Consider the following 25,354-nt stretch of genomic DNA (forward strand, 5'->3'; position numbering starts at 1 on the left):
AAGACTTGTATTCACTTTTCAAGATCCAATTTAAATTTCATCAGGTGGATGAGACCTTTTTAACTACCCAGAAAAAAATGGTAGTTCCTTTGTTTGTATGTGCGTGTTTTGCCACTTAACTGAGTTTATTTATTAAAGTTTGCCCTTTATAAGATAGTGATCTTCTCCAAAGCAGAGGTTATAGCTTTCTCTTCTTGGTATCCTAACACTTCTTTGGTGCCCACAACAGTGAAACCTACTGTGAGTTTAATTGAATGTTCATACTTTTAGAATTTTATCATCTAACTCCAACACAGGTTCTCTCCAGATAAGAGTTCACTACAGTTTTGTTTTTTTTTTTAATTTGATTTTGTAGATTAAAATTTTTTTTCCCTTCCTCACTGGGGACTTTTACTGAAATTTCTATAGAGAACCTGAGTTCCTAGGCTTTTGCTTAGTGGGAAGTATATTTGGTAAACTAATATAGAGTATCCATCTTCATCAATTCTCTAATAAAGGTAAGTAAAATCTACTTTCAGTATACTTAGTTTTCTGCTGTTGTTAAACAATGTGGTTTTATGGAACTGTAAAGCGAAATGGAGTGGAGTACATTTGTGCCTTATTTGTGCTTATAACAGCCTTGACAAATTTTTGATATATTTCAGCTCATGGAATGCTGTGTAAATGCCCTGGTGACATCCTTTAAAGAGACTATCTTAGCAGAGTGCCAAGGCATGATCAAGCGAAACGAAACTGAAAGTAGGTAAAACACTACATAAAGTTATCATACTCTTTTAATAGGATATCTTTGAAGCACATCACTTTTAATAAATTACTGTTAGATCATTCTTTTATACATACGTATTTTCATTATGGAAAACTGTGTAAAGAAAAGGATCAAAGTATTTAGCATAGTTAGAAATGCTGTAAAGAAGATTATGAATTTGTATCTTAAGCATTTTTTTCTCCTTGGGTATCATTATGTTTGTATGTGCTCATGTCAATTTCAGTTTGTCCTCAAAAGTAAGACTCTGCTTTTATTTTTTTTTTCCATTTATTTTTATTAGTTGGAGGCTAATTACTTTACAATAATGTAGTGGTTTTTGCCATACACTGACATGAATCAGCCATGGATTTACATGTGTTTCCCCATCCCGATCACCCCTCCCACTTCCCTCCCCATCCCATCCCTTTGGGTCTTCCCAGTGCACCAGCCCTGAGCACTTGTCTCATGCATCCAACCTGGGCTGGTGATCTGTTTCACCCTTGATAGTATACTTGTTTCAGTGCTGTTCTCTCAGAACATCCCACCCTCGCGTTCTCCCACAGAGTCTAAAAGTCTGTTCTGTACATCTGTGTCTCTTTTTCTGTTTTGCATATAGTGTTATTGTTACCATCTTTTTAAATTCCATATATATCCATTAGTATCCTGTATTGGTCTTTATCTTTCTGGCTTACATCACTCTGTATAATGGGCTCCAGTTTCATCCATCTCATTAGAACTGATTCAAATGAATTCTTTTTAATGGCTGAGTAATATTCCATAGTGTATATGTACCACAGCTTCCTTATCCATTCACCTGCTGATGGGCATCTACGTTGCTTCCGTGTCCTGGCTATTATAAACAGTGCTGCGATGAAACATTGGGGTGCACGTGTCTCTTTCAGATCTGGTTTCCTCATTGTGTATGCCTAGGACTGTGATCGCTGGGTCACATGGCAGTTCTATTTCCAGTTTTTAAGGATTCTCCACACTGTTCTCCATAGCGGCTGTACTAGTTTGCATTCTCACCAACAGTGTAAGAGGGTTCCGTTTTCTCCACACCCTCTCCAGCATTTATTGCTTGTAGACTTTTGGATAGCAGCCATTCTGACTAGTGTGTAATGGTACCTCATTGAGGTTTTGATTTGCATTTCTCTGATAATGAGTGATGTTGAGCATCTTTTCATGTGTTTGTTAGCCATCTGTATGTCTTCTTTGGAGAAATGTCTGTTTAGTTCTTTGGCCCATTTTTTGATTGGGTCATTTATTTTTCTAGAATTGAGCTGCAGGATTTGCTTGTATATTTTTGAAATTAATCTTTGTTTCTTCATTTGCTATTATTTTCACCCATTCTGAAGGCTGTCTTTTCACCTTGCTTATAGTTTCCTTTGTTGTGCAAAAGCTTTTAAAGTTTCATTAGGTCCCATTTGTTTATTTTTGCTTTTATTTCCAATATTCTGGGAGGTGGGTGATAGAGGATCCTGCTGTGATTTATGTCAGAGAGTGTTTTGCCTATGTTCTCCTCTAGGAGTTTTATAGCTTCTGGTCTTACATTTGGATCTTTAATCCATTTTGAATTTATTTTTGTGTATGGTGTTAGAAGATGTTCTAGTTTCATTCTTTCACAAGTAAGTGGTTGACGAGTTTTCCCAGCACCACTTGTTAAAGAGGTTGTCTTTTTTCCATTGTATATTCTTGCCTCCTTTGTCGAAGATAAGGTGTCCATAGGTTCGTGGATTTATCTCTGGGCTTTCTATTCTGTTCCATTGATCTATGTTTCTGTCTTTGTGCCAGTACCATACTGTCTTGATGACTGTGGCTTTGTAGTAGAGTCTGAAGTCAGGCAGGTTGATTCCTCCAGTTCCATTCTTCTTTCTCAAGATTGCTTTGTCTGTTCGAGGTTTTTTGTATTTCCATACAAATTGTGAAATTATTTGTTCTAGTTCTGTGAAGAATACTGTTAGCTTCATAGGGAGTGCATTGAATCTATAGATTGCTTTGGATAGTATACTCATTTTCACAATATTGATTCTTCCAATCCATGAACACGGTGTGTTTCTCCATCTGTTTGTGTCCTCTTTGATTTCTTTCATCAGTGTTTTATAGTTTTCTATGTATAGGTCTTTTGTTTCTTTAGGTAGATGTACTCCTAAGTATTTTATTCTTTTTGTTGCAATGGTGAATGGTATTGTTTCCTTAATTTCTCTTTCTGTTTTCTCATTGTTAGTGTATAGGAATGCAAGGGATTTCTCTGTGTTAATTTTATATCCTGCAACTTTACTATATTCATTGATTAGCTCTAGTAATTTTCTGGAAGAGTCTTTAGGTTTTTCTATGTAGAGGATCATGTCATCTGCAAACAGCGAGAGTTTCACTTCTTCTTTTCCTATCTGGATTCCTTTTACTTCTTTTTCTGCTCTGATTGCTGTGGCCAAAACTTCCAAAACTATGTTGAATAGTAGTGGTGGGAGTGGGCACCCTTGTCTTGTTCCTGACTTTAGGGGAAATGCTTTTTCAATTTTTCACCATTGAGGATAATGTTTGCTGTGGGTTTGTCATATATAGCTTTTATTATGTTGAGGTATGTTCCTTCTATTCCTGCTTTCTGGAGAGTTTTCATCATAATTGGATGTTGAATTTTGTCAAAAGCTTTTTCTGCATCTATTGAGATAATCATATGGTTTTTCTTTCAATTTGTTAATGTGGTGTATTACATTGATTTGTGGATTTTAAAGAATCCTTGCATTCCTGGGATAAAGCCCACTTGGTCATGATGTATAATCTTTTTAATATGCTGTTGGATTCTGTTTGCTAGAATTTTGTTAAGGATTTTTGCATCTATGTTTATCAGTGATATTGGCCTGTAGTTTTCTTTTTTTGTGGCATCTTTGTCTGGTTTTGGAATTAAGGTGATGGTGGCCTCATAGAAGGAGTTTGAAAGTTTACCTTCTGCAATTTTCTGGAAGAGTTTGAGTAAGATAGGTGTTAGCTCTTCTCTAAATTTTTGGTAGAATTCAGCTGTGAAGCCATCTGGTCCTGGGTTTTTGTTTGCTGGAGGGTTTCTGATTACAGTTTCGATTTCCATGCTTGTGATGGGTCTGTTAAGATCTTCTATTTCTTCCTGGTTCATTTTGGAAAGTTATACTTTTCTAGGAATTTGTCCATTTCTTCCAAGTTGTCCATTTATTGGCATAGAGCTGCTGGTAGTAATCTCTTACGATCCTTTGTATTTCAAAGTTGTCTGTTGTGATCTCTCCATTTTCATTTCTAATTTTATTGATTTGGTTCTTCTCCCTTTGTTTCTTAATGAGTCTTGCTAACGGTTTGTCGATTTTGTTTATCTTTTCAAAAAACCAGCTTTTAGCTTTGTTGATTTTTGCTATGGTCTCTTGTTTCTTTTGCATTTATTTCTGCCCTAATTTTTAAGATTTCTTTCCTTCTACTAACCCTGGGGTTCTTCATTTCTTCCTTCTCTAGTTGCTTTAGGTGTAGAGCTAGGTTATTTATTTGACTTTTTTCTTGTTTCTTGAGATAAGCCTGTAATGCTATGAACCTTCCCCTTAGCATTGCTTTTACAGTGTCCGATAGGTTTTGCGTTGTTGTGTTTTCATTTTCATTTGTTTCTATGCATATTTTGATTTCTTTTTTTATTTCTTCTGTGATTTGTTGATTATTCAGAAGCGTGTTATTTAGCCTCCATATGCTTGAATTTTTAATAGTATATTTCCTGTAATTGAGATCTAATTTTACTGCATTGTGGTCAGAAAAGATGACTGGAATGATTTCAATTTTGTTGAATTTATCAAGGCTAGATTTATGGCCCAGGATGTGATCTCTTCTGGAGAGGGCTCTGTGTGCACTCAAGAAAAAGGTGAAATTGATTGTTTGGGGGTGAAATGTCCTATAGATATCAATTGGGTCTAGCTGGTCCATTGTGTCATTTAAAGTTTGTGTTTCCTTGTTAATTTTCTGTTTAGTTGATCTATCCATAGGTGTGAGTTGGGTATTAAAGTCCCCCACTATTATTGTGTTACTGTTAATTTCCTCTTTCATACTCGTTAGCATTTGCCTTACATATTTTGGTGCTCCTATGTTGGGTGCATATATATTTATAATTGTTAGATCTTCTTCTTGGATTGATCCTTTGATCATTATGTAGTGTCCTTCTTTGTCTCTTTTCACAGCCTTTATTTTAAAGTCTATTTTATCTGATATGAGTATTGCGACTCCTGCTTTCTTTTGGTCTCCATTTGTGTGAAATATTTTTTTCCAGCCCTTCACTTTCAGTCTGTATGTGTCCCTTGTTTTGAGGTGGTCTCTTGTATCCATTCAGCCAGTATGTGTTTTGTGTTGTGTGTTTTGGTTGGGGCATTCAGCCCATTTACATTTAAGGTATTTATGGATAGGTATGGTCCCATTGCCATTTGCTTTGTTGTTTTGGGTTCATGTTCATACAGCCTTTCTGTGTTTCCTGTCTAGAGAAGATCCCTTAGCATTTGTTGAAGAACTGGTTTGGTGGTGCTGAATTCTCTCAGCTTTTGCTTGTCTGTAAAGCTTTGAATTCTCCTTCATATCTGAATGAGATCCTTGCTGGGTACAGTAATCTGGGTTGTAGGTTATTCTCTTTCATTACTTTAAGTATGTCCTGCCATTCCCTTCTGGCCTGAAGGGTTTCTATTGATAGATCAGCTGTTATCCTTATGGGAATCCCTTTGTGTGTTATTTGTTGTTTCTCCCTTGCTGCTTTTAATATATGTTCTTTGTGTTTGATATTTGTTAATTTGATTAATATGTGTCTTGGGGTGTTTCGCCTTGGGTTTATCCTGTTTGGGACTCTCTGGGTTTCTTGGACTTGTGTAACTATTTCCTTCCCCATTTTAGGGAAGTTTTCAGCTATTGTCTCCTCGAGTATTTTCTCATGGCCTTTCTTTTTGTCTTCTTCTTCTGGGACTCCTATGATTTGAATGTTGGGGCATTTCACATTGTCCCAGAGGTCCCTGAGGTTGTCCTCATTTCTTTTGATTCTTTTTTCCTCTCTGCTTCATTTGTTTCCACCATTTTATCTTCTACCTCACTTATCCTATCTTCAAACTCCGTTATTCTACTGTTGGTTCCCTCCAGAGTGTTTTTTATCTCTTTTATTGCATTATTCATTTTTAATTGATTTTTTTATTTCTTCTAGGTCCTTGTTAAACATTTCTTGCATCTTCTCAATCCTTGTCTCCAGGCTATTTATCTGTGACTCCATTTTGTTTTCAAGATTTTGGATCATTTTTATTATCATTATTCTAAATTCTTTTTCAGGTAGATTCCCTATCTCCTCCTCTTTTGTTTGGCGTGGTGGGCATTTTTCATGTTCCTTTACCTGTTGGGTATTTCTCTGCCTTTTCATCTTGTTTAGATTTCTGTGTTTGGAGTTGCCTTTCTGCATTCTGGTGGTCTGTGGTTCCTTTTTATTGTGGAGGTTTCTCCCAGTGGGTGGGGTTGGACGATTAGCTTGTCGAGGTTTCTTGGTTAGGGAAGCTTGTGTCGGTGTTCTGGTGCGTGGAACTGGATTTCTTCTCTCTGGAGTACAATGGAGTGTCCAGTAGTGAGTTTTGAGATGGGTCTATGTGTTAGGTGTGACTTTGGGCAGCCTGTATGTTGACACTCAGGGCTATGTTCCTGCATTGCTGGAGAATTTGCGTGGTATGTCTTGCTCTGGAACTTACTGGCTCTTGGGCGGTGGTTAGTTTGAGTGTAGGTATGGGGGCTTTTGGATGGTCTCTTATTAATGTTCCATGTAGTCAGGAGTTTTCTGGTGTTCTCAGGTTTTGGGCTTAAGTCTCCTACCTCTGGATTTCCGTCTTATTCTTCCAGTAGCCTCAAGGCTTCTCCAACTATACAGCACGGATAATAAAACTTCTAGGTTAATGGTGAAAAGATTCTCCACAGTGAGGGACACCCAGAGAGGTTCACAGAGGTACATGAAGAAGAGGAGAGGGAGGAGGGAGATAGAGATGTGCAGGAGGAGAAAAACAGGGACTCAAGAGGAGAGAGACAGATCTACACAGTACTCTGTTCCCTAAGTGTTCTCCGTAGCCCAGACACCCACGGAGATTCACAGAATTGGATTGGGAAGAGGAGGGGGAGGGAGGAAATAGAGGTGATCTAGGGAGAAAAAGGCGAGTCAAAAGGCGGAGAGAGTAATCATCACACTCCTGAGTAAAAATGGGTACTGAATATTGGATTCTTAAGTGCCCAAAATTGATATCAAATACTGAAAAACAAAGATTAAGAATCTAGAGGTTAGACTCTTAAAAATACAATATTAAAAACAAAAACACAAAAAATTTAAGAAATATATATGAAGTTTGCTTTAAAAATAGCGTCTTTTTTTTTTTGCAAGGTTATAGTGAAATGAAAATGAAAATTAAGGGGTAATAGAGGACTTTAAAAGAAAATTTAAAAAAAGAAGAAAGGAAAAAAAATTTTTTTAATTAAAAAAATTAGTAAAAATATATGAAAATGAAAAATAAGGAGTAATAGAGGAGTAATAGAGGACTTTAAAAGAAAATAAAAGAAAATGAAAATTAACGAGTAATAGAGGAGTAATAGGGAATTTTAAAAGAAAATAAAAGAAAAAATTTTTTAAAAAAAGAAAAAAAATTTTTTTAATTAAAAAAAAAGTAAAAATATATCTAGGAATTTCTCTGGAGCTGTTGCGGGCAGTGAGGGTTTGGTTCAGTTTCAGATAGCTCCTTGTTCCAGCTTACACTTCTCCATATCTATAGGCCCCTTCCAGTGTAGTCAGTGTTAACTACAGGGATTTTAATCTGTTGCACTGGTCACTTCTGAGGCAGTTCCCTTTGTTTATTTGACTTCTGTTTGCTGGTCTCTTCAGTGTCTAATTTCCGCCCTGACACAGGCAGGTGGACGTGGTCTCTTGTTTAGGTTCACTTGTTCAGTTGTGCTGCGGGGAGGGAGGGGCGCTGCAGACAAATATCACTGGCCTGTGTGGGGAGCACTCGCAGTGTTCGGCCACCTGGGTTTGCACCCTCTCACGGTGTGTGTGCTTTCCCCGTCTACGCTGCTCAGGCTCCAGGCTGCTCTCCAGGGAGCGGGCCCTGAGTTGCGTGCACTTGCCAGGCCTAAGCCACTCAGGTTCCAGTTTTCCAGTACTCCACAAAAGCACAGATTCAGTTGGGCCTGCGTTTTGTGCCTTCCCCAGCTCCAGCAGCTCAGGCAGCCAAGAGCTTGAGGAGCGCACTCTCCCCAGGTGTCATGCGCCTTCTCCCCTCCGCAGTCCCAGCCTCAGTTTCCACGCCCCCCGGTTGGGCACACCTTGTGCCTATTTTGGGGAGCTGGTCTCTAGCCGTGACCCTCCTGGCGGATGTCAACCATCCAGAATCTCAGGAAGTCTTTGGATAGAGACTGGAAGCCTATTTGCAGTTTGGTAGGGGTGCTGTCTCTGGGGTCGAGTTTGCCCCTTTCCCCTCCCCCCTGCCTCCTGCCTACAGCGGGGGATGGGCCAGTCCACCGCAGGCTAGCTCTTCTCTGGAATTGCTCAGTCCTTCCCTTGTTCTGCGAACAGGCCGGCAATGTGTTCTGTTAGCGCTGGTAATTTTCTCTCTCTCTTGCTATCCCACAGTTTAAGTTGCTATCTCACATTAGCTCCCTCCAATTGCCCTCAGGGCATTCAGGCTCCCATCTTTACCCTAAGCAATGCCACCTGCCCCTCTCGGTTCAGCCCCTACTTGGTGGTGGCGGATGCGAGCGTCTGGGGTACTTTTCTGCTGGGAGTTGCTTTTAGGCATGTAATCTGTGGGTTTTATTTATTTTTCCTCCCAGTTAGGGTGCCGTCCAAGATTCGAAAACTTCCCCCAGACCCGCCAGTGAGAGGGTTTCCTGGTGTCTGGAAACTTCCTCTATTATGACTCCCTTCCAGGGATGGGTCTCTGTCCCTAGCTCTTTTGTCTCTCTTTTTATCTTTTATATTTTGTCCTACCTCCTTTCAAAGACAATGGGCTGCTTTTCTGGGTGCCTGATGTCCTCTGCTAGTGATCAGAAGTTGTTTTGTGGAGTTTGCTCAGCGTTCAAATGTTCTTTCGATGAATTTGTAGGGGAGAAAGTGGTCTCCCTGGCCTATTCCTCTGCCGTCTTAGCTCCTCCTTTAAGACTCTGCTTTTAAAGGTTAATTTAAATGATAAACGTACAGTATAGGATAGAACTAGGTAATTTGACTTTTGTGTGGAACTTTATGACAAATATTTTTAGAAAGCAGTAAAACTCTCTGTGTTGGTAATCTTGATCCCTCTCCCCCATAAAGTTATATTTGGGGAAGTAGAAAGTACATTAATACCAAAAGAAATACATACCAAAAAGAAAAATTACCCATATCCTTACTACTCAGAGACAACCACTTTTAACATTTTGATGTATTGCTCTCTAGATTTCATGTTGTAAAATTGCAAGGTGTTATTTAATCTCTAGTTGCGTTTCAAGTATGTATTGCAGTTCACTTAAATCTATACATTCTTCAGAAGTATTTTTGTAGTAAAAGCAAGTTTCTCTCTTAGTACAAATGAAATATTTGAATTTCTGTATGCCAAACTAAGTAGAGTCCACTGATCCAAGGTGGGGGTTAACAGAAGAAAGTTTTGTAAACTGAAAAATTCTTTATGAGTACAGTTTTATATTATTTCATTACTCTGAATAATCTGAGGACATCATTATTTTACCCCTTGATGTTGCTGTGTATTGTGTGTTTAATATTGCATCTACCTTATGAAAAGTACTTAACTTCTGTGTAAACTTTTGTGTTCCTTAGAATAAATATTTTCCATTTCATTGAAAGTCAGATGACTCACCTTTTAAGAGGAGTTGGGTTTTACAGTATGTGATTGCTTTATTTAGAGTTTCTTTTAAAAATAATTTTTGTCACACTGAGAAGGTAGATCAGGCAGTTATAGTATTTTGCTTATGCTTATTATAGCAACTCCTAAACTAATTGTACTTGCAGAATACTGTTAAAGCTGTCAACTTCCAACTAATATTTCCCCACACTCTTATTATCATAGGCATTCTAGATCCATGATACAAATCAAAGAGAAAATCTATTCTGATGGATGAAATGATTACATGAGTATGTCCTATCCTTTCAGAATTACATTTAATGTTTTCATTGATGGACAAAGTTCCTAATGGGATAGAGCCAATGTTAAAAGACTTGGAGGAGCATATCATCAGTGCGGGCCTGGCAGATATGGTAGCAGCTGCTGAAACTATTACTACTGTAAGTTTTCCTCAATGACAGTAGTAGGTGTATATCAAGGTTATTTTGTAAATGCAGGATCAGGTATTTAAACTAGTAATTGATGGTAAAATAGTGATGTTGGAATACCTTTCCTAAGAAAAAATATTTCAGAAAATTTTCCAAATTTTAAAGCTATAACTTATTAAAATTATGTTTATATTTTCTTTTTTTGTGTGTATTAGTCTCTTTTTTAAAACTCAACTTAATATGAAACACTTTATTTTTTAGGACTCTGAGAAGTATGTTGAGCAGTTACTTACACTATTTAATAGATTCAGTAAACTTGTCAAAGAAGCTTTTCAAGATGACCCACGATTTCTTACTGCAAGAGACAAGGTAATATTCCTGTATATTAACACTGTTGTCATAATTTAATTGTAGTAAGAAACTTGCATCATTATGCTATTAAATTACAAAGTAAAAAACCTAGCAACTCTTATTTTTCAACAGTGGAGGGCAACCATATTGCATATGATTTCTTATATGCTTTTGTAAGGATTGGGTATGCTTGTGAGCCAGAATTTAGCTAGAAATTAGCTCTCTTCCTCATTTTTTCAAGAATGTTTTCCTCTTTAGAATATTACTGATTATTGAATTCCTACTCATCCTTCCTTAAGACTCAGCTCAAAGTATACTTCTCTTGGAATTTCCTTGACACTCTGCCTCCACCCACATCCTGTCCCCCAAGCAGAGTTGATTTCTTTGTCCTATTTCCTTTCCTACGGCTCTTATGAGAGTTATATCACATTTATCCCTGTTTTCCATACCTTATTTCCCACGATTATAGTCTAGGATAATGATAATGAAACATAATATTATCCTTAAAGTTGTATTTTTTTAAATGTCATAAACCTATCACTAGAAATTACCATTAGTTTTCCCACTCTTAAACTACCTCTTCTTACTTCCCAAGTGAAATATTTTCCAGATTCTAAAAAGACAATCAGCTTTCTCCAGTAGCTTTTTAAAAACCACTATTTTTAGATGGATAAATGGATAGAAAGGTACATAGGTAAATAAAATATGAAAGGGATTTAAGGGAGTATGGAGGTAATAAGGTGGTTTGAAATATTAAATTGAGTGGCCTGCAAAGGCTTTATTGAGGTGACATTCAGATTAAGATTGAAGTTGACTAAGAAATAAGTCACCTGGCTGTCTGAGGGAATAATGCTTTAGCCAGAAGGGACAGCACTTGTAAAGACTCTAAGGCAAGACTATACCTGTCATGTTCCCGAACCAGAGAAGAAAGAGATCATTGTGGCCAGAGTGGACTGAGTGAGGGGGAGAATAGTAAGAAATCAGAAATGGGTAGTCAGGGATAACAGGAGACCAGATCTTCGTAGGACTGTGAGAGCCATGGTAAGGAGTTTTATTTCTACTCTGAGTAGTATAGGAACTCATAGAAAGGTCTCAAACTAAATGACAGAATCTGACTTAACATTTTATCAGAATCACCTGTCTTACTACAAAAAGAATAGGCTGAAGGAGGCAAGAGAGGAAGCAAGAATATGGGTTAAGAACCTATTTAAGTAATTCAGTTAAGTAATGATGGAAGGACAGCCCAGAAGGATAGTAGGTGGAGTTGTTGGATTTTTAATGTGTTGTGAAAATAGAGTATGTAGGACTTGATACTAGAATTAGATGTGGAATGTGATCAAAAGAGATCAGTCAGGGATGACACTCACATTTTCTGATCAGTTAAAAGTATATGCTTGCTGAGGTGACAGAAGATGAAGACTTTGAAAGAAGCAGGTTTGGGGGAGACGGTTAAAGAGAGACTAGGAACTCGGTTCTGGACAAAGTTAACTTTGAAATGTTTATTAAACATCCATATGGCAACATCAGATCTGGAGCTTAATGGAAGGGGTGGGCCTTCAAAAATAAATTTGGGACCTTCAGCATATAGATGGTTTTTAAAGCTCTGACACTGGCTGTATAAAGTCTTCAAATTAAGAGTGAGGGTAGCAAAGAGAAGAAACCCAAGGATTGATCTGGGGCATTCTAAAGTTAGTTATTGGAAAAATAGGAACCATCTTTCCTGAGGAGAGAGGAGAATGCTGTGCTAGAAAACAAGTGGGAAACACTTTGCAGGAAGAGGACATGGTTTGCTGTTTTAAAATCCTGCTGACAGGTCAGGTAGGATGAGGGTCTAACCGACTGTGGTCTTCAGCTCCGTGGAGGTTGTGAGTGACTTTGACAAGAATGATTGATTGGAGTAGAAGTGTGAAAGCCTGATTAAAACAGTTTCAAATAAGAATGGTAGTAGTGAAATTAGTGACAGTGAGTTAGATAATTCTAGAAGTTTACCTTAATGAGAGACAGAAATATGGGGCAGTAGCCGAAGGTGGACAAAGTCAAGAGAGAATCTTTAAGATTTAAAATAATATATATGCATACTGAGGCTATAAGAATAATGGAGAAAGGGAAAATTGATGATGCTGGAGAAAGAGGAGGGAATTCTGATTACTTTGGTTTTCTCAATGAAATAGGAAGTCATATCATCAGCTGAGAATATGCATGAGGGAGGAAATACTGGAGATTTGAAGAGAAAGGAGGTGATATGAAAATATTTTCTAGGAGACTGCATGGACAAGAGAAAATGTTATGGTTATCAAGCAGCATTAAGACCTCACTTGAGAATAATGATAATCATAACATGACAAGAGCATGTTGAAATCATTAACTTGAAAAATTCTATCAGGCCAGATAACCGTATATGCAAAGAGAGACACAGATGTACAGAACAGACTTTGGGACTCTATGGGAGAAGGCAAGGGTGGGATATTCTGAGAGAATAGCATTGAAACAAGTATACTATCAAGGGTGAAACTGATCACCAGCCCAGGTTGGATGCATGAGACAAGTGCTCAGGGCTGGTGCACTGGGAAGACCCAGAGGGATGGGATGGGGAGGGAGGCTGGAGGGGGAATCAGGATGGGGAACACATGTAAATCCATGGCTGATTCATGTCAGTGTATGGCAAAAACCACTAAAATATTGTAAAGTAATTAGCCTCCAACTAATAAAAACAAATGGAAAAAAAATGTAAGGGAGAAAAAAAAAAGCTAATTTGTATTTTTTAGAATTACAGTAATTTCTCTAACTGTATTTTAAGTATTAAAAATGATGTTCATATCTTATTTTACATTATTTGCAGGCATATAAAGCAGTTGTTAATGATGCTACCATATTTAAACTTGAATTACCTTTGAAGCAGAAGGGGTAAGTGTTTTAAATCATATGTTTATAATTCTTAGATTTTACGGAGTGTATAATATGTTATTAGATATGCATATGCAAAGTGCCCTATTCCCCTAACCCTATGAGGTTTATTTTTTGTTTTTTAACTGTTATGATTTTGCTGCCTTTGATTATTAAAAACTGTCTTGATTTTAAATTTTATATTATCTCCTCTTGTGACCAAAGAATGTTGACCTTATTTTTTTAAGTTAAAAAAGTTTTGCTCTAAATCTTTCAGAATCTTTGCTTGGTTTTTCTTCCTCATTGTTCACCAGTTACTTTATAACCTACAAAAGCATAGAATATGACTCTCTTCACCATGATGATTAAAAAAAGAGAAACTGGAACTATGCTGGTAGTCCCGTGGCTACGCCTCCACACTTCCAATGCAGGGGACTCAGGTTTGATCCCCTGGTCAGGGAGCTAGATCCCACATGCTGAAACTTGAGAGTTTGCATGCCACAACTAAAGATCCTGCATGCTGCAACTAAGACCTGGCACATCCAAATAAATAAAAAATTTTTTTCCAAAAGGATATAAATTTTAATGTGAATGTTTATGTTACTGTTTTTTTAAATTGATTTGTTGGTGAGTTTTCATCTCAAGTAAAGATCTATTCATGCTAACTACTATTATAAAAAAATCTGAAAATAAAAATTTAATGATCTACTAATTAATCTGAGCTAGTTGTAGTATCTTCAGAATAGTACTGAGTATCACTAAAAGTTAATTGGAAAAATGCTCTTTTGTAATTTTAAATAAATTATACATAATGTTAAAATACTTGAAAATAGGGCTTTATTTTTTGTTTTGTTTAAATCATTTTCATTTCATATAAATTATTTGAGTGCTAGTACAGTGGAAGACACCTGGGTCATACACTTTTATAGTAATTGGCATTGTTTGGAAGGGCATTTGTTGTGTTCTCTTTATAAATATGAAACATATAACCCTGCATCTTGGAGATTTCTTCATATGAATACAGAAAGGTCTTCCTTATTCTCCCGTTTCCACCTTTTTTCAATGAAAATATTCAGACTTAAGAGTAAAGTCACCTTTGTTGCTTTATTGAATAATGTATTGTCCTGTATGTCCGTCAGTTAACTTTTTAAGTGTATTTCAAAAAGAGTTGCAGGCATCAGTAACTGATACTCCCCAAACATTTTATCATGCAGTCATTAATTGAGTATCATGTTTGTTTTGAGATAAAATTGACCTACAGTCATATCCATAAATCTTGTGTTTAATTTTGTGAGATATGACAAATGCCTCCATCCCTATTAAAATAAACATTGTTTTCATCATCCTTGAGAGTTACTTCATGTCCATTCCCAATCAGTCCCACCCCTATCCCCACCTTCTTCCAGAAGGCAACTATTGTTCTGATTATTTCAAGATAGATTAGGTTTGCCTGATCTAGGACTGCATATAAATTGAATTCATAAAATAGTGTATTATTTGTGTAAAACTTTTTTTCAACTCACCATAGTGTTTTTAAGATTTATGCATGTTTTTGTATATCACAGTGGTTTGTTTCCCAAAGTGATTGTACTGTTTTACACTCCCACTAGCATATGATTTTTTTCATGTATTTCCCACCAGTTTTTCATGTATTTTTTTGGTATTCTTATATTTTTTGAGAATGAGGATTAAATGGTATTCTCACGCATCCAGAGTGACTGGATGTATGTTCCGTTGTCTCAGTATAGTTTTGTTTTATTAACTGCGTTGGGTCTCCGTTGCGGCCTGCGGAACTTTGTGCTGCAGTACATAGACTCCAGTTGTGTATGGGCCGCAGAGCACATAACCTTCAATAGTTGCGGCCGTGGGCTTAGGTGCTCCGAGGCTTGTGGGACCTTCGTTCCCTGACCAAGGATCAAACCCAGGTTCCCTGCATCACAGGGCAGATACTTAACAACTGGACCACCAGGGAAGTCCCCTAAGTATATTTTTGATTCCCATTTCCCTCATGACTATTGATATTGAACAATTTCTCATGTATTTTTTTGGTATTCTTACATTTTTCTTTATAAAGTGTTCAGATTTTTTGCCTGTTCATTAGTGAGCTATGAGTTCTTACATATTCTGTATATCGGTCCTTTGTTGTATGTGTGCTTTTCTTTTGTGGATTTTGCTATGTTTTATCTAGGAAACCTCTGTCTACATCTACGACTAGGACAAGAAGATAATCTTCTGTTTTGTTTTAGAAGCTTTATAATTTGTAGCTTTCACATTTAAGTCTAAGAGCTGCCTTAAATTGATATTTGTATATAGTGTAAGGTAGGGGTTAAATTTCATTTTTTTCTTTTCTTTATGGTGGCCAGTGGTTTCATCACCATTTATTGGAAATAACTTTCCATTCCCCACTGCATTGTTTTGGTGCCTTTTATGAAGAATCAAGTGACTTAAAAATATGTATGTTTTTCTGGACTTTCTATTCTATTCCAGTGAATTAAATGAATATCCTTAGGCCATTTCAAATAGTTATGATTAATAAAGTTCTGCAAGAAGTCAAAGTCCCCAACTAATAAAAATAAATGGAAAAATAAATAAATAAAAAAGAAGTCGAAGTCAGCTGGTGTAACTTTGTTCTTTCTTTCTCTTGAGTGCTTTTGATACTCTAGTGTTTTGCTAGTATATAGAAATATGGTTGTTTTTTGTAAATTGATCTTATACTGTTACCTTGTTAAAGTTATTAGTGCTAGTAGTTCTTTTATAGATTTCCTAAAATTTTCTATGTAAAAAATCATGTAATCTCTGAATAAAAGAGTCATTTCTTTTTATGGTTTGACCCACTGTTTAAGATCATAAGTACAGTGTTGAACAGAAATACTGAGAGTGGGCGTCCTTACCTTTTTCCCCAAGCTTTGAGGAAAAGCCTTAATATTTTGTCTCTAAGTACAAAGTTAGGTAAGGATTTTTCATAGGGTTGCTTTTTATTTGTAATTTGCTGGAAAGTTTTGGTGATGAATGAGTGATGCTTTTTCTGTGTCAAATGACCGTAAGGTTTTTCTTCCGTATTCTTTTATCTTTTAAGTACTTTATTTATTTATTTGGCTGTGTCAAGTCTTAGTTGCAGCGTGCAGTTTCCTTCATTGCAGCGCACAGGCTCAGTAGCTGCAGCACGTAGGCTTAGTTCCCCACAGCATATGGGATCTTAGATTCCCGAACAGGGGTCGAACTGGAGTCCCCAGCATTGGAAGGCAGATTCTTAACCACCGGACTGCCGGGGAAGTCTCGTTCCTTACTCTTTTGATGTGGTGACATACATTGACAGGGGTTGGATTGCTGAGGATTGTTGAAGAGGGATTTATTTAAAGGAATTAGCTTATGTAATTGTGTTGTCTTCTGCTTAGTCGCTCAGTCGTGCCAACTCTTTGCAACCCCATGGACTAAAGCTTGCCAGGCTCCTCTGTCAATGGGGATTCTCCAGGCAAGAAGACTGGGGTGGGTTGCCTTGCCCTCCTCCAGGGGATCTTCCCAACCCAGGGATCAAACCCAGGTCTCCCACATTGCAGGTGAATTCTTTACCATTCGAACCACCAGGGAAGCCCCTCATTACTGTGTAATTGTAAAAATAAAAGTAAAGTATTAGTTGCTCAGTCGTGTCTGACTCTTTGAGACCCCATGGACTGTAGCCCACCAGGCTCCTCCATCCACGGGATTTTCCAGGTAAGAATACTGGAGTGGGTCACCATTTCCTTCTCCAGGGCATCTTCTCAACCCAGGGATTGAACCCTGGTTTCCTGCCTTGAGGGGAGACTCTTTGTCGTCTGGTAGTTGTGGGAGTTGGCAAATTTAAAGTTTGTTGGGCAGGCTAGCAGGCTGGAAATTGTTGGGCAGGAGTTGACTCTACACTTGGGGCAGAATTTCTTCTTAGAAAGAAACCTCAATTCTATTTTGTTTTGTTTTTTAATTTATATATAGGAATATAGTTGATTTACAGTGTTGTGTTAGTTTCAGATGTACAGCAAACTGATTAACTTTTATATATATATATATATATATATATATCCGTTTTTCTGAGACTTTTTTCCCACTTTGCTTATTGCAGAATATTGAGTAGAGTTCCCTGTGCTTTAGAGTAGGTCCTTGTTGATTATCTATTTTATTTATGCATGTGTGCATGCTAAGTCATAACCAACTCTTTGCGACCCTATGGACTGTAGCCTGCCAGGCTTCTCTATCCATGGAATTCTCCAGGCAAGTGGGTTGTCATTTCCTCCTCTAGACAATCTTCGTGACCCAGGGATCAAATCCACATCTCTTGTGTCTCTTGCATTGGCTGACAGGTTCTTTCCCACTGTCACCACCTGGGAAGCCCCATTTTATATGGAGCAGTGTGAATCTGTTTGTTTGTTTGTTTTATAATTTTGCCTGGTTATTTCTGGCTGTGCTGGGTCTTCGTTGCTGTGTGGGCTTTCCTCTAGTTGCAGTGAGCGGAGGCTGCTCTCTAGTTGTGGTGCATGGGCTTCTCACTGCAGTGGCTGCTCTTGTTGCAGAGCACAGGCTGGTGCATGGGCTTCAGTAGTTGCAGCTTGTGGGTTCGGTAGTTGTGGCATCCAGGCTCTACAGCACAGGCTCAAAAGTTGTGGCCCATGGGCTTAGTTGCTCCACGGGATGTCGGATCGTCCCAGATCAGGGGTTGAATCCATGTCTCCTACAGTGGCAGACAGATTCTTTACCAATGAGCCACCCGAGAAGCCCTATTTTAGACTTTTTGATGCTAACCATTCTGACTGGTGGTGTGATACCTCATTGTATTTCGATTTGCATTTCTCTAATAATTAGCCATATTCAGCATCTTTTCATGTGCTTTTTGGCCATCTGTTGTCTTCCGAGAAGTGTCTGTTTAGATCTTCTGCCCATTATTTGGGCTTCCTTGGTGGCTCAGACAGTAAAGAACCTGCCTGAAGTGCAGGAGACGCAAGTTCTATCCCTGGATCAGGAGGATCCTCTGGAAAAGGGAATGACTACCCACTCCAGTATTCTTGCCTGTGAAATCCCATGGACAGAGGAGCCTGGTGGGCTACAGTCAATCCATAGGGTCACAAAGAGTCAGACGCAAATAGATGAGTTTCAGTTCACTTCACTTCACTTCACTCTTGGGCTTCCCAGGTGGTGCTAGTGGTGAAGAACCTGCCTGCCAATACAGGAGACATAAGAAACGTGGGTTTGATCCCTGGGTCGGGAGGATCCCATGGAGAGGGCGTGGCAACACACTCCAGTATTCTTGCCTGGAGAATCCCATGGACAGAGGGGCCTGGTGGGCTATAGTCCATAGGGTCACAAAGAGTCGGACACAACTGAAGCAACTTAGTACACACGCATGCCCATCATTTGATTAGGTTGTTTGTTGTTTTGATATTGAGCTGCATGCGCTATTTGTATATTTTGGAGATTAACCCTTTGTCAGTCACTTTGTTTGCAAATATTTTCTCCCATTTTGTAGGTTGTCTTCATTTTGTTTATAGTTTCCTTTGCTATGCAAAAGTTTTTAAGTTTAATTAGGTCCCTTTTTTTTTTTTTTTTTTTTTACTCTTCTGTGAGGTAGATCCAGAAAGATCTTACTGCAGTTTATGTCAAAAGAGTGGTTCTGCCTGTGTTTACCTCTATGAGTTTTATAGTGTGCAGTCTTACATTTAGGTCTTTAATCCATTTGAGTTTATTTTTGTGTATAATGTTAGGAAGGGTTCTAATTTCATTCTTTCGCATGTATTTGTCCAGTTTTTCTGGCGTCATTTATTGAAGAGATTGTCTTTTCTCCATTGTGTATTCTTGCCCCCTGTGTCACAGATTAATCGACCATAGATGCATGGGTATATTTCTAGGCTTTCTGCCCTGTTCCATTGATGCATATTTCCGTGTGTGTGTGTGTTTTATAGCAGTACCGTGCCAGTACAGTGCTGTGTGATGACTGAACTTTGTAGTGTGGTCTGCAGGTAGACAGCAGGGAGCCCGATTCCTTCAGCTGCACTTTTCTTCCTCAGGAAACATTGAATTTATTTAAGGAAACATTTAACCAAGGTTGAATTCTTGGCATAAATTCTACTTGGTGATGATGTATTAATTCTTTTTGTATATTCCTGGATTTAATCTGCTTATGTTCTGTTAAATATTTTTGTTTATTTTGGGGAATGATTTACCTCTTTCTGGCCTCTGTGCCTTGTATAATTTTCAGTTTTGTGATATCTTTATTGTTTTCTGATTTTAGGATTATGTTGGCCTCATACAAAGGTTTGAGAGTTATTCTCTCCTTTTGTATGGTTTTAAATGAAATACTTTACTTGGTATTACTTCTTCCTTAAATGTTTGGTAGAATTCATTGGTAAAACCATTTGGGCTGGGAGTTTTCTCTGTGGGCAGATACTGATTACAAGTTCAATTTCTTTAATAGATACAGGGCTCTTCAAATTTTTTAATTTAATCTCGTTTTAGTTTTGGTTAAGTTGTGCTTTTTAAGGCATCTTTTTTTCTCAGTTGTCAAAATAATATACACAAAGTTGGAAGTTTCATTATCTTTTTTTCTCTGAAAATATATTAAAACTTCTTTTATAGAACTATTTGAGAGTAAGTTGTTCATTATTCCAAGTACAGTTGTGTATATTTTCTACAAATATAATCCAAATACAACTCTCAAAATAATTAAAATTGACTTTGATTTATAATAACCATCTACTCAGATCACTTTAAGCTTATTGACCATATTGTATTCTTTGTAGCAGAAGGATCCAGTACAGAATCGTGTTTTACATTTAGTTGTTATATACCTTTTTCTTTGGTCTGGAACCATCTCTCCTTTGACTCTTGTTACCTTGACATTTTTGAAGATTACAGTCCAGATTTTTTGTGGGATATTCCTTAGTTTGAGTTAATCTGATGGGTTGTTTTTGTTTTTTTTTAAGATTCAGGTTGGCATCTTTGGCAGAAGTGAAAGTCTGTTATTCTTGCTGCATTTTTTGTTTTTGTTTTGGCCATGCCACATAGCTTATGGAATCCTAGTTCCTCAACCTGGAATTGACACTTGTCAGTGAAAGGGTGGAGTCCTGACCACTGGGCCACCAGGGAGTTCCCTTACTGCAGCTTATCTAAATGAGGGTGCATGATTTTGATTTATTGCAGTATCAATTTTATTTAGTGCATGCCACACTTCTCCACTCAGTTATTCCTTTTCTTTTTGTAATTAGGTATTTGTTGACAAGTACTTTAAAACTATGTAAAGATTCCATCAGTTCAGTTCAGTTCAGTCACTCAGTCGTGTCTGACTGTTTGCGACCCCATGGATTGCAGCAAGCCAGGCTTCCATGTCCATCACCAACTCCCGGAGCTTGCTCAAACTCATGTCCATTGAGTCAGTGATGCCATCCAAACATCTCATCCTCTGTCATCCCCTTCTCCTCCTGCCTTCAATCTTTCCCAGCATCAGGGTCTTTTCAAATGAGTCAGTTTGTCACATCAGGTGGCCAAAGTGTTTGAGCTTCAGCTTGCATCAGTCCTTCCAATGAATATTCAGGACTGATTTCCTTTAGATCCCATCATTGCTTGTTAAATTTTCAGTTCATACATTGATTTATCATCTCAGTATGGATTCAGTTTACTATTACTGTATTTATTCAGTGGGTTCTCTGGTTTTTTGGGGGGCAGGGTGGTGTGCCACACGGCTTACAGGATCTCAGTTCCCAGGCCATGGCAGTTAAAACCCTGAATCCTAACCACTAGACCACCAAGGAACTCTCATTTTGTTGTTGTTATTGTTCAGTTGCTAAGTCGTGTCAACTCTCTACAACTCCATGGACTGAAGGATGCCAGGTTCCTCTGTTCTCCACTATCTGCCAGAATTTGCTCAAATTCATGTCCATTGAGTTGATGATGCAGTCTAACCATTTCATTCTCTGCCACCCTCTTCTCCTTTTGCCTTCAATCATTCCCAGCATCAGGGTCTTTTCTAGTGAGTCAGCTCTTCACATCAGGTGGCCAAAGGACTGGGGTTTCAGCTTCAGCCTCAATCCCTCCAATGAATTATTCAGGTTTGGTTTTCTTTAGGATTGACTGGTTTGGTCTCCTTGCAGTCCAAGGGACTCTCAACAGTCTTCTCCACACCGTAATTCAAAAGTATCAATTCATCAGTGATCAGCCTTCTTTTTTGTGGTCCAACTCGCACATCTGTACATGACTGCTGGAAGAACCATAGTCTTGGCCGTACTGACCTTTGTCAGCAGTAATGTCTATGCTTTTTAATATGCTGTCTAGATTTGTCATAGCTTTACTCCCAGGCAGCAAGTGTCTTTTAAATTTATGGCTAGAGTCAGTGTCCGCAGTGATTTGGGGACCCAAGAAAACAAAATCTGTCACTGCTTCCACTTTTTCTCCATCTATTTGCCATGAAGTGGTGGGACCAGATGCCATGATCTTAATTTTATTCGTGTTGAGTTTCAGGCCAGCATTTTCACTCTCCTCTTTAACCCTCAACAAGAGACTCTTTAATTCTTCTTCCCTTTCTGATTTTAGAGTGGTATCATCTGCCTATGTGAGATTGTTGATATTTCTCCCAGTAGTCTTAATTTCAGCTTGTGATTCATCCAGCCTGACATTTTGCATGATGTACTCTGCATAGAAGTTAAATAAGTAAGGAGACAATATGCAGCCTTGCCATACTCCTATCCCAGTTTTGAACTAGTCAGTTATTCCATATCTGGTTCTAACTGTTGCTTCTGACTCTTAAACAGGTTTCTCAGAAGATGGGTAAGGTGCTCTGGTACTCCTATCTCTTTAAGAATTTTCCACAGTTTTTTGAGATCCACACAGTCAAAGGCTTTAGCATAGAAGTAGATGTTTTTCTGGAACTCCCATAATTTACTTTTACTTTTTTATTTTCCTTTTTAAAATTATCCTAGGTTTCACAGTGGCAACTGGTTGCTGAGTCCTTTTAACAGTAAAATCTTCCTTTCTTTTTGGCACGTGAGGTTTCCAGATTCATTTTGCAATTTACCTTGCCTGGCCTCAGGATTAGCCGTTTTGACAACTTTGACAAAGTCCTAGTTGATTTTAGTGGATGTTGGTATTTAGTGAGCAAAGTCTGGTGCTGGGTGTATTCATTGGTACTATGGCATCACTGGTCTAGTCCCCCTCTGTTGGCAAATTAGGGTGGGGATACACAAAGGCATTTAACGCTATAGTACCTGGCCTGCTTTCTTTGTGGGTACACACCCCACCCTGCTAAGGCTCTGACTCCCCCAACTGGGTCGTCCCCTATGTGCATGCCTTCCTCATCCAACTGGAGCCTTAACACTTCCCTTTTTACCTTCCCTTTGCATGGACACCCTCCTTGCCTATTTGTTCTCTCATACTCCATGCCTGGCCACTCCTCATCGATATACCCCTTGTCTGTTTGGTCTTTGATGCCTGGATGCTAGTCGTTTCTAGTGGACGTCTAGTTTGCCGAGCTTAGGCTCTTGACACTCCATGCAAGGCTCCACCCTGCAAAGACGGCTCTTCTACTCTGCTTGGGCTTTCATGTTCTTGGTTAGGTTTATTTCTAGGTATGTTTTTCTTTTGGATGTTACTATAAATGAAATTGTTCATTTAATTTCCTTTGGATTGTTCACTGCTGGTGAATGAAAGCACAACTGATTCTTGTGTGTCAGTCTTGTACCCTGCAACTTTGCTGATAAATTCATTCATTGGCTTTAAGTAGCTCTTTTGTGGGCTCTTTAATAACTTTGTATATAGAAGGTCAAGATCTGTTACTAAAGATACTTCTATTTTTCTTTCTTTCTAATTTGGAAGACTTTGTTTGTTTATTTATTTATTTTTGCCTAATTGCTCTAAATGGAACTTCTAGCTCTAGATGGTGATGAACAGTGATGAACAGCAGTGGTGACAGTGAACATCTTTCTCATTTTTGCTTAGCATGTTATCTGTAGTTTTCTTTTTTTATGACTTTGTTATTCTTAATAAAAAGCATGGTGACTGGTAGATATAGCATGTGCATGCTAAGTTGCTTCAGGCATGTCTGACTCTGCAACCCTATGGACCATAGCCTGCCAGACTCCTCTGTCCATGGGATTATCCAGACAAGGTTACTAGACTGGGTTGCCATGCTCTTTTCCAGGGGATCTTCCCAACTCATGGATTGAACCCACGTCTCTTTTTTCTCTGCATTGGCAGGCAGGTTCTTTACCTCTAGCGCCACCTGGAAAGCCCAGATACAGCATAGTTTATTTAATTTATTATTTATTTATACACTAAGTAGTTTCTGATACTTTGCTATTTATTAATAGTGTTCCAGAGAATAATATTGTATATATGCCATTTTTTGTTTCTATACTCTAAATTCCCAGAAGTGGGGATTACTGGGTTCCTCTTTATTTTTTTTATTCTAAGGTGACCATGTCCTATCTTTAGCTCCACATTAAGTAGAAAATTTCTCTGGAATAAAATGAGTATTGTTAGCTTATTCAGGCAGCAGAACATGAGTGTTGGGGCTATTGGAGATGCTTACAGTAACTAATGTTCTAGAAGAATAAAGCTGCTTGAAGCATCCAGGTTATTTGGAAGACTGACTTCTGAGAAAGAGTATAGTAGTCATGGTGAGGCAGTGCTTCCACTGAGAACAAACAGGAGAATCAGGTAAACTTAGAAAATATTATTTTAATATAATATTATCAAAGAGCTCCAGAAGCAGCTAGAACAAAATACTCAAAAGTTATAGAAATGAGGGATAACCTTTCAGAAACTAGCTGAGTCTGTGTAGCTGTGTGTCACAGAAGTGACTGAGAGTCTAGACTTAGCTTAGCCTGAGCAGTACTGCAAGGGGACAGGAGAGCTTTTGTTGTCACACAGTATTGAGTGACAGAACCCACTAGGCTCTCAACTGAAAGCCCGGAAGGAACATTCCTTAGATTCATTGGCTAACCAAATGTAGACCGATTCTTACCAAAACTACAAGTTGTCGTCCTTGAACCAAAGTAGTTTGACTGGGTTAAAGTCATCAACCTCTTCCATAGCAGAACAAAGGGTGAACACACTCTTAATGGAAGATAAACATCATCTGGTGCCCTGGCGTGCTGCAGTCCACGGGGTCCCAAAGAGCTGGACGCGACTGAGCGACTGGACTGAACTGGTGGTGCCTCTGTGATTTTTTTTTTTTTTTTTAGTTGAAATACAGTTGATTTACAATGTTGTGTAAATTTCAGGTGTACAACAAAGTGATTGTTACACATATATTTTTTTTTTCAGATTCTTTTCCCTTATAGGTTGCTACAAAATATTGTGTATGGTTCCCTGTGCTATATAGTAGGTCCTTGTTGGTTATCTGTTTTATATATAATAGTATATATATGTTAATCCCAAACTCCTCATTTACCCCTCAGCCCCTCCCCCCGGCCCCTACCGTGATTCTTTATATGCAGTGCCTAGTATTCAGTGCGACATTACTACTCCTATGATGGCAGAGAAATTTATGGTCAAATAAAAGAAAAATAATTTTAGATGCAGACTCTCAGATGACCCCATATTAGAGTTAGCAGATAAGCACTTTAAAATAATTAAGATCAGGACTTCCCTGGTCATCCAGTGATTGAGATTTTGCCTGCCATGTAGGTGACTTGGGTTCAGTTTCTGATCTGGGAAGACTGAAGATTTTACATGTCGTGGGGCAACTAAGCCTGTGTGCCATAACTACTGAGCCCATTCTCTAGGGCCCACAAGCCGCACCTACTGAAACCCATGCACCTAGAGCCTTTGCTCCAGAACAAGAGAAACCACCCCTTTGAGTAGCCCGTATATTGCAACTAGAGAGTAGCCCCAACTTGCTGCAACTAGAGAAAGCCACAGACAGCAACAAAAACTCAACACAGCCAAAAATAAATAAACAAATAGATAAATTAAAAATATTTTTAAAAAATAATTAAGGTTGATAGCTTAACCACAGTGATATATACCACTAACACCCACTAGGATGACTGAAGTTAAAAAGACGTTAACAAGTGTTGGTGAAGATGTGGAGAGAAATTGAAATCATATATAGTTGGTGTGTAGCTACTATGGAAACAGTTTTGTAGTTCCTCAAGAAGTTT

The 25,354-nt window shown here is 38.2% G+C and overlaps 1 protein-coding gene across 3 annotated transcripts in view; it reads left to right on the top strand.

Moving 5' to 3' along the window:
- The window catches only part of CUL5 (cullin 5), a 130,529-nt gene that overhangs the window by 86,132 nt on the left and 19,043 nt on the right, over positions 1 to 25,354 (top strand). For all 3 annotated transcript variants that reach the window (XM_061144172.1, XM_061144181.1, XM_061144190.1), the window contains 4 exons: positions 645 to 738; positions 9,886 to 10,016; positions 10,266 to 10,373; positions 13,195 to 13,259. In XM_061144172.1, the coding sequence (XP_061000155.1) occupies positions 645 to 738; positions 9,886 to 10,016; positions 10,266 to 10,373; positions 13,195 to 13,259 (398 nt within the window). The remainder of the gene's footprint in view (positions 1 to 644; positions 739 to 9,885; positions 10,017 to 10,265; positions 10,374 to 13,194; positions 13,260 to 25,354) is intronic.

Source organism: Dama dama, chromosome 1, assembly GCF_033118175.1.
Source record: "Dama dama isolate Ldn47 chromosome 1, ASM3311817v1, whole genome shotgun sequence".
Lineage (NCBI taxonomy): Eukaryota > Metazoa > Chordata > Mammalia > Artiodactyla > Cervidae > Dama > Dama dama.